The sequence below is a fragment of the Aspergillus caelatus genome (assembly GCF_009193585.1).
Source record: "Aspergillus caelatus strain CBS 763.97 unplaced genomic scaffold BDV27scaffold_138, whole genome shotgun sequence".
Classification (NCBI taxonomy): domain Eukaryota; kingdom Fungi; phylum Ascomycota; class Eurotiomycetes; order Eurotiales; family Aspergillaceae; genus Aspergillus; species Aspergillus caelatus.
Window position 1 is genome coordinate 1 of NW_022475401.1, and position 9309 is coordinate 9309.

The 9309-nt window shown below is 47.0% G+C and overlaps 4 protein-coding genes and 2 non-coding genes across 6 annotated transcripts; 3 read left to right on the plus strand and 3 right to left on the minus strand.

Moving 5' to 3' along the window:
* Positions 1–171: 171 nt before the first annotated feature.
* BDV27DRAFT_159628 (uncharacterized protein) lies at positions 172–1311 on the plus strand (the record flags this gene model as incomplete). The annotated part of the gene is made up of 2 exons (XM_032072900.1): positions 172–450; positions 508–1311. 2 exons carry the CDS (start codon positions 172–174, stop codon positions 1309–1311), a joined length of 1083 nt encoding a protein of 360 aa, XP_031925626.1.
* Positions 1312–1483: 172 nt separating this feature from the next.
* Positions 1484–3749, minus strand: BDV27DRAFT_16532 (tubulin beta chain). Its single transcript, XM_032073892.1, has 8 exons — positions 3433–3749; positions 3311–3334; positions 3223–3248; positions 3100–3141; positions 2994–3048; positions 2485–2940; positions 2101–2435; positions 1484–2052 (listed from the first exon to the last, which is right to left on the minus strand). Exons 1-8 carry the CDS (start codon positions 3442–3444, stop codon positions 1656–1658), a joined length of 1347 nt encoding a protein of 448 aa, XP_031925627.1. The 5' UTR covers positions 3445–3749; the 3' UTR covers positions 1484–1655.
* Positions 3750–5441: 1692 nt separating this feature from the next.
* BDV27DRAFT_t146 lies at positions 5442–5513 on the minus strand. Its single transcript has one exon. It is a non-coding gene; the product is annotated as a tRNA-Trp (tRNA).
* A 385-nt stretch (positions 5514–5898) lies between these two features.
* BDV27DRAFT_146859 (putative haloalkanoic acid dehalogenase) lies at positions 5899–6612 on the minus strand (the record flags this gene model as incomplete). The annotated part of the gene is made up of 1 exon (XM_032070647.1): positions 5899–6612. One exon carries the CDS (start codon positions 6610–6612, stop codon positions 5899–5901), a length of 714 nt encoding a protein of 237 aa, XP_031925628.1.
* Positions 6613–7040: 428 nt separating this feature from the next.
* BDV27DRAFT_166079 (4-aminobutyrate aminotransferase) lies at positions 7041–8602 on the plus strand (the record flags this gene model as incomplete). Its single annotated transcript, XM_032074102.1, has 4 exons — positions 7041–7189; positions 7247–8131; positions 8192–8273; positions 8321–8602. 4 exons carry the CDS (start codon positions 7041–7043, stop codon positions 8600–8602), a joined length of 1398 nt encoding a protein of 465 aa, XP_031925629.1.
* Positions 8603–9195: 593 nt separating this feature from the next.
* Positions 9196–9267, plus strand: BDV27DRAFT_t141. Its single transcript has one exon. It is a non-coding gene; the product is annotated as a tRNA-Trp (tRNA).
* Positions 9268–9309: the final 42 nt, after the last annotated feature.

Below are 9309 nucleotides of genomic sequence, written 5' to 3' on the forward strand. Positions count from 1 at the left end.
TTTTTTTAATCCCCTTCCTCCCCCTTTCTTCATATTCCCAGTTGACCTCTTTGGGTCTCTCTCTTGTTTGATGTTTGTGTTGGGTTGTTTGGGTAGAAGAGGTTTGCTGACCGGAGTGATGTGTGTGTACACAAGGATATGAAATTGAAACGACATCCAAGGGACGACGCAATGGTGTGTATTCCATCCCTCGGCCGCCAAAACCAGAAACAACATTTGCTTACCCGTCCGATTGTCTCATGCCAGACCAATCATACTAGCAATGAGACGACACTGCCATCCAAGACCAACAGGCCAAACAAACGACCAATAATTACTGACGAGCGCTCTGTCAATGAACGGGCCAATAAACAAGCCAAGACAGCCGAGAGAGATCCGAGCTATGTGCCTGAGGAAGACGGCGAGGGTTCGCAATTTTCGGAGGGCGAAGATATTGCTCATGATAGCTCGGTATATCACCCCTCGTCTAGTCAAGATCGGATAGAGAAATTGCTAACAAACATGCAGTTGAGCACCGTGCATGGTCGAACGAGAAGTTCGGCGAACTCCTTGGCAAAGATTAGGGCTCAAAACGTCGCGATACGGCCGATATCTCACAATCCCAGGAATACCACGAGCTTACAGACAGGTGCTTCAGATAAGGCAGCTTCAGAGTCCCCTACCCGGGCTAGACCAACTAGGGGCCCTGAGAGGATTCTAGGCTCTGTTCACAATAGCAATCCTGTGTCGACCACTACAGCAATGCAAAGTATCAGCCGGCCCAAAGCCAATCCTAGCAATCCCCCTTCTAAAGCTTCGCAGCCGGGAAGGGTCACTACGCAAATAGAAAGCCTGGATCCGAGCACGACACACGACCTATTCTCCAGCCTGGTGAAATCTATTGCTGATCATAGAAAATCGTATGAATTGCTGCCAAAATTCCCTGAGAGGCAAGGGAGTGAGCTCATTACGTGGAGTCTTCTCGGCATGATCTCTGATGCTCTTTCTTATCCATCAGCTCAGCTACGTAATGAAAAGCAAACACGAGAGCTTCAGGAATTTAGGTCCGTGGTCGACACACAGGAACAGGGCCGAAAATCCCTGGAGGCAGAGCTATCGAAAGCCAGGGGCGAGATAGCTGAATTAAAACAACAACTCAAGTCAACTCAATCTCAGGGTTGCAAAGAATGCCGCCGACTGCAAGAGCGAAATACGGCTCTGGAAGAGAAGCTCAGCCTTTTTAAGCGCGTGAGTAGGCAACTTCTCTCCGGCTCAGAAGAGAAACAGCCCCCTCCCGGCTCGTCGACGCCTACCATAGCGATATCTGGTTGACAGGAAGCTGAAGCAGCTGTTGTTAACCTATTTTAGTTTAGGTGTACTGTGTGGTCACTGTATTGTTTGAGTGCTCTGTTTGATCGCTTTATAGTGAAGGATGTGTGTGCGAATGGCAACCCTGACTTACCACATATTTGCAAATGACATACCGTAGATACATATATAACACAAACAATTCCATCATAACAAAGCTCTTAGCAGTTCCAGAGCATGGCAAGACCGGATAGAAGGTAAAAGGTTTTGGATGGCAGTAACTTTTGCACTATCATTACCAAAGTATGTAATAAGATGAAAGGAGGGTCTTGCAGTTCCCACGCGTGCCGCAATTAGTGACGAGATAACTAGTGCTCCTCGAGCTCCTCCTCCTCACCATACTCTCCAATCTCCTCCTCATCATCGATAGAGGCTTCCTGGTATTGCTGGTATTCCGACACCAAGTCATTCATGTTGCTTTCCGCTTCCGTAAACTCCATCTCGTCCATACCCTCGCTGGTGTACCAGTGCAAGAATGCCTTGCGACGGAACATGCTAGTGAACTGGTTGCCGATACGCTGGAACAGCTCCTGGATGGATGTCGAATTACCAATAAAGGTTGAAGCCATCTTCAGGCCCCTAGGAGGCACGGAGCAGACCGTGGTTTGAATATTGTTCGGGATCCATTCAACGAAGTAGCCGCTGTTCTTAGTCTGGACGCCACGCATTTGATCTTCGACCTCCTTCGTCGAGACTTTTCCACGGCTGAATCCCAGTTAGTCTTTGCAATCATCACCTGTGGGGGAGACCTACAAGATCGCGGAGCAAGTCAAAAAGCGGCCGTTGTGGAAATTAGCCGCAGCCATCATGTTTCTGGGATCGAACATCTGTTGGGTTAATTCAGGTACGGAGACTGCGCGGAATGAATGGGCTCCTCGGCTGGTCAGTGGTGCAAAGCCCACCATGAAGAAATGAAGCCGGGGGAAGGGCACCATGTTCACAGCCAGTTTTCGCAGGTCCGAATTAAGTTGACCAGGGAATCGAAGACTGACGGTAACACCAGACATGACTGCCGAGACCAGGTGGTTAAGGTCGCCATAGGAAGGAGAAGACAGTTTTAGGGTGCGGTGGCAGATGTCGTAGAGGGCCTACGTTGATTAGAACACATCGTCACTTATAGAAGTAATGATCTCGCACCTCGTTATCGATGCAAAACGTCTCATCGGAATGCTCCACCAGTTGATGAACAGATAATGTGGCGTTGTACGGCTCCACCACCGTATCCGAGACCTTCGGCGAAGGCGCCACAGAGAATGTAGCCATCATGCGATCCGGGAATTCCTCACGGATCTTCGAAATCAAAAGAGTTCCCATACCGGAACCAGTACCACCTCCAAGGGAGTGCGTGATCTGGAAGCCTTGCAGACAGTCGCAGCTTTCGGCTTCACGACGAACCACATCCACAACAGAGTCAACCAACTCAGCACCTTCGGTATAGTGACCCTTTGCCCAGTTATTTCCCGCGCTTGACTGGCCGAATACAAAGTTGTCCGGTCGGAAAAGCTGTCCAAACGGACCAGCACGGACGGCGTCCATCGTGCCGGGCTCCAAGTCCACGAGGACCGCGCGGGGAACATATTTCTGGTTGCCGACCTAGTGGATTGGTGAGCGGCAGCAGTACACACGATTTAGAGAAGCTTAGCAACCTCATTGAAATAGACATTCATCCGCTCCAGTTCTTGGTCGTTCGAACCAGTGTACCTGAGAATCAATTAGGAGAAAGTTCGTCACGTCATAGCCCATGTTACTCACACTCCAGACGCGTCGAGGCCATGTTCGCCGGAGATTATTTGCCTAAACAACGTCAATATGCGTTCCATCAAGGACACCCTGCCTGTTAAGCATGTGAAAAGGATAGATCAACAGTGGACTTACCAGAAGGCGGTACCAACTTGGTTACCCTAAAGGAAAGAGCACAATGACTCAGTTATCTTCTATGATATACCGCAAGTGGTTTACTTACACACTGGCCAGTTTGGAGGTGCACCTTGAGAGAGTTAGCATTGTCATGTTCACGTTGGAGATGGAGCGGCGGGGGAAGAGTGGGGAAAAGATGAGCTCCGTGACTGCCCCAAACAAACTTACGATTTCACGCATTGTGGAGAAGGATGAAGTATCGTAATACAAGAAGGTATTAGAGGGTAAGAAAAAGGGATTGTAAAGGAGAAGATGGGATTGAGATACGAGAGACGGGGGTAGAGGTGATGTTGGGCAACGAAGAAGAAGCGGGAGGATTTATTTGGGAGAAGAAAAACAAAAAGGTTAGGGAAACCGTGATCCGTCAGTCAGGTGTCCGTCAGGCGACATTTAGGATTGTGTTGCAGTTTTTATGTAAAGTCGTAAGTAAGCAGTGCATTTGGTGCTAACGGCATTTTGACACCTTCTTTTCGAGCGAATTTGTCTGGGCCTATGGATTCTTTCGATTCATCCAGCCTTTGGCCCAAAGTACACTAGTCCCAACTTTGCTTCTTGTCCGTGTTTTTTTCTTCTTTTTTTTTTTTTTTTTTTTTTTGGAGTTGACTACCTCTGTCTGGTCATGTCATCTCTATCATATGTCTTATGACTGTATACCCATCTATAAATATCGAATTTTTTCCTTTTTTTTTTTTTCCGCCTTTCTTTTCCTCTCCATTTTCAATAATCAATAATATTGGCAACTCAACAGTTCAATTCTGTTTGAAATTGGACCTAAAGATGACAGGAGCAAACAATAACAGAGTAAATTCAATTCGATGTTGATCCGCGGGTACCCGCAAGAAAATATAATATATAGCCATTATTTTCAAATTCACTCCGGATAATGTACAGAACGACAACGACGAATGTATACGTATGTTGCTCACCGCTCCAATTCTCCCCCCTTTCTTCTTATTTGGGATCGCCCTTTTGAAAGAGTTCGACCGGAGTCGGATACGGATACGGACCTGGGATGTAGCAAGTTAGGCACCTTGCGGGTCAGACAATAAAATACCTGAAAGACCTGAACCCTAGTCGACAATCGATACCTGCGCTAACCCATCGTGGCTTAAAGCTCACCACCCCCAAGACTGCAAGCAATCGTCGCTTAGAAATGAGAATTCTCTGTAATTAGAGAGACCGACATGCTTTCTTACAGCTTGGATTACTTCATAAACTAGGAGCATGTTCGAGCTTGGAAGGGATGCTTCGAGCAATGATCTCAATACAGATGCCAAAGTATCATCACAGATGAATCCATGGCCGACGCTGTTTTGTCAAATCCTCTGGTAGATACATGGGCACATGCTACATTAGCCATGCTTCATCATGAGTACCATGCATGTATCCCTACAATTATGTTCTTGATTCAACAGCAATGTCAATCCTATATTTCATTTAGGACCGTATGCAGACGAGCTATCTTTCAGTAGCTTTAAACGAATAGTATCAAATGAAGCTTTTTCCACCTGCCGAGACATTCATTCTCCCGGCCCCAGCCAGTATATCTACCGTGGAAACATTGAAACGTGCCGCCGTAGTGGACAATTCTTTGTATCCAGTGCTAAGGTCATCCAAACTAGAGGGAATGATCCCACGCCGTACCACACTATACGCGGTGATCGCTATGATTTCTGTGGAACTAGTTCCTACATCGGATGGAAGAGCTGATCCACTGTGACCTCAATGTATCTTCACATGGAAAATGCGCCATTAATGTTGCGTGAACGAGAGTAAAGACACACTCGCAGCATCAAACCAAAAATATTGGCAAGTATGCCCGAAACCGTTGTCACGTAGGTCTGCTGGCTGGCCAGACAACAGAGATAGAAAAACCAACTGGATGCATGCGACAATAATGGCTCTGGTTAAGTGTTAAATATTGAAAAGTTCCCATACTAAGAGCAGGTGTTTTGAGACCAAGCTTCCATACGGTTGATGAGGGTCTTCTTTGGACTAGGTCAGACCTCAGCTCATTAAGCTGAAAGTCCGTCCGATTTTGAAGGGCCAAATATTTGGACAGAGTATAGGCTCGCCATGAGGAGTATATTAACCATATATGGATGTTGACATCAAGGACAAAAAGACTATGCATGAAGAGTAAGGGACGAAATATGAGAGAAGGGGAAAAAAAGAATTGAGGCACACCCGATTTGAACGGATAACCTTTCGATCTGGAGTCGAACGCGCTACCGTTGCGCCAGCGCCCCAACAAGTTGGGGTTTTCTAACTTCTTAAAATTTATTAATCAAACAAAAGAAAAGACGATATGCTTCCACAATCTCATGTTTTTTTTTGAACATAGGTTTCTGACTAGCTTCTCGCTCGAGCTCTATCCCGTAGACTTAATAATTCCCGTATAGGGTACCCGAAAGTATTTTCAATCCAATTTAGGCACACTACTAAGCTTTCCTGTGGCCTTTCAGATAGCGTCCGTTGGGGTTGTACTAGATCGTATTATGGGAATATATAACAAAGGATGGACTACATTTTACTACGTTCGCTGCACTCGTCTTGAGAAGGAATGGCCATGTGGATCGGCATCTTATCACTAAGAAGCTTGCCTTGGTGAAAATCAAAGATCAAGAAACCAGTCTACAGACCCCTCTCAACAGCATCAGCCATGTCTCCAAGTGTATCAAACTTCCAATCATAAACCGTATCCTCCAAGTTCCCCATTAAAGCCCCTGGCCTCTCAATCCAAGAAGACTTAAGCCCCATCTTCTTCGCAGGATGATGATCATGGAATTGGCTCTGCGCCGTCTGAAGCACCTGTTCCGCCTCGACCCCAAACTGTTCCTTAACAGCCTTAAGCATATACTCAAAATTAGCCAGTTCAGGCTTATACGATCCCACATCTTGCGCTGTGATAATCAAATCAAAAGGAAAACCCTGCAAGCTACCAGCATTGGTCTTCTGGAACGACTCCCGGTCCACATTTGAAAGCACGACCAGCTTGTAGTGCTTCGACAGACGCCTCAGCGCCTCCACGGTATCCGGGAATGCAGGCCACTGGCCGACTGATTCGCCGAATTGGTTGCTTTCTTCTGCGGTGGGCGGGTTAAGGCCCAGGCGGGATGCGAGTTGCGGGTGGATTGTGGAGAGAAGTTGTGAGTAGGGCATGTCTGGGGTTTTGGTTTGTTGGGCTTTCTCGAGCTCGTGGTAGAGCCTGAGGTAGCTTTCTCGTGCTACTTGCGCGATGTTTGCGGTTAGGGTTGGTTGGATTGCGTTCCAGACGCCAGTTTCCCAGTCGATTAGGGTACCGTAGACGTCGAAGGAGAGGAGGCGGTAGTTGGTGAGTTTGGACATGGCAGTTTGTCTTGGGGTTTTTAATTTGGAAGAATGATAAAATGATATTAGTTGTTGGATGACTTCGTGTTGTCCCTCTCGTGGTGATGGTTTATATGTCTGACATGTGTATAGTCTTTGGCCCGGGTGCAGTTACCCGGACGGGATTCACTGTGGGGAGCCATTGTCTCAACTCCCGGCTCGGGTGTTGGTTCTTATCAAATTATTGTGTATCAAACAGCTAGCCGCTGTCTCTTTATTCGAAGATGACTTGTATCATGGGTCACTGAAAGCAGACTCCCCGTCCGGTTAAGGAGAAGGACTCGGAAAGCTGTCAGGGTCGATGCTTCAGATAAAAGCCGACTACACAAGCCCGCTTTCTATGTAGATTCAGTCTGGGCGAGCAAAACATTCACTCTACACATATTTGTGTATCTCCAAGTCTCAAAATGGCGGTCATTTCTGAACCATCCTTACCTTCTATGCAGACGACAGTTCCCGGTCCGTTAACCAATGCTACTAAGTCGGAACTGGATGTCATTTTCGATGCCCGAACCACGCAGATGGTTATTGACTATGACAAAAGCTCTGGAAACTAGTAGGTTTGCTTCTTGATACTCAGCTACATGAACAGTTGTGACTTACGCCCCCCTAGTTTAGTCGACATAGATGGTAACACCTATCTCGATGTGTACGCTCAGATTGCCTCAATCCCCGTGGGATACAACAACCCCACTCTGGTGAAAGCCGCACAATCACCGGCGATGATTTCAGCCCTGGTTAATCGTCCAGCCATTGGCAACTTCCCCTCTCAGAAGTGGCTCAATCTGTTACGCGATGGCCTTATGCGCGCAGCTCCACCCGGATGCACCCAGGTTTTCACAGCACAGTCGGGATCTGAGGCCAACGAGCTAGCCTTCAAGGCCGCATTCATGGCCTATTGCCGGAAGCAAAGAGGAGATGCACCCTGGTCCGAGCATGAGCAGGATTCTGCCATGAGGAACCAAGTGCCCGGATCCCCTGATCTGGCTATCCTCAGCTTCAAGAACTCTTTCCACGGCCGTGGATTCGCTAGTCTGTCTGCTACTCGCTCCAAGCCAGTACACAAGATTGATATTCCGTCCTTCAAGTGGCCCCAGGCCTCTTTTCCTGAACTGAAATATCCTCTGGAAGAACACGAAGAGGAGAATCGTCGCGAAGAGGAGCGTTGTCTGCAGGAGATTGAGCACATCATTGATTCGTGGCACTGCCCTGTGGCTGGGATCATCGTTGAGCCGATTCAGAGTGAAGGTGGTGATAACCATGCCTCGCCGAAGTTTTTCCAGGGTTTGCAGGCTATTACAAAGGCTCGTGGAACTTACCTGATTGTTGACGAGGTCCAGACAGGCTTCGGTGGTACGGGCAAATTCTGGGGCCATGAGCATTGGAACCTTTCCGCCCCCGCTGATATCGTGACTTTCTCTAAGAAGGCACAGACTGCGGGCTACTTCTTCAGTGACAACTCTCTTCGTCCTGATAAAGCTTACCGGCAATTTAACACGTAAGACTGAGTCCGGCTCCATAGTGTTTGGACGAGACAACTGACTGATGGATCTCTTAGGTGGATGGGCGACGCTGCACGTGTTATCATGTGTAATGCAGTAATTGACGAGATACTCAGCGAAAATCTAGTAGAAAAGACAGTAGGTTTTATCTTACTTAGCTTTACGTCGTGCTCTGACATTTCTAGGCTCGCGTGGGTGAACTTCTTCACGAGAGACTTGCTACTCTGGCCACGAGATATCCTGAGTTCATACAGAACCTTCGCGGCAAGGGCAAGGGAACTTATCTTGCTTTTGACACCCCCGACTCAAGTACCTTGCTAAAGGAAATGCGTAATCTCGAGATTAACATTGGAAGCTGCGGCGTATCAACTATTCGACTGCGTCCGATGCTTATCTTCAGGGAGGCGCATATCTCTACGTTGATAGAGGCGTTTGAGAAGGCTTTCACGAAGCTGGGAAGGTTATAAGCTTATATGAACATACACATATAGCATTCTGAGAGGCTCTTAGCTTGGGGTACTGTGTCCCACAGATTTAGTTATGATATATCTTTCTCTGCCAATGCCATATTATGCATAGCTCGGGAAATGTAAGCATGGTTCGTATGGCACTGTTCGCTAAGTTCTGTAGACTGTTGACTAGTTGTCCGTCATTCAGACTTTGTCGGCTTTCTCGAATATAGAAGATTTTTATAGGAGGTTGATGGATCATGACAGATATGCGCATGATCTGTGATCATAAACCTAATGCCTAGAACTGGGCTCAACCACATTTCTACTTCGAGCAACTTGGTGAACACTCAATTCGAGTATGGCCGGCATATTCAATGGTGGTCTGATGCCATCTGCGCTTCTTGGTGCAAAGATCTAAACAATCCTCCTACTATAATATCCTAAGTTAATTCTAGTCAATTATTATTTATCCATACTTCAGCTAAAATCAAGAATATTGTGGGGTGTCTTAAGGTATAAGCCGACAAGTATCTACGCTCTAGAAATGAGGATAGCTTAACTTAGTTTTGAATATGATCGTTATTTCTAAATAAGTTTAGCAACCTGTTGGGGCGCTGGCGCAACGGTAGCGCGTTCGACTCCAGATCGAAAGGTTATCCGTTCAAATCGGGTGTGCCTCAATTCTTTTTTGTTTTTTGTTTTTGTTTTTTTTTTTTTTTTTT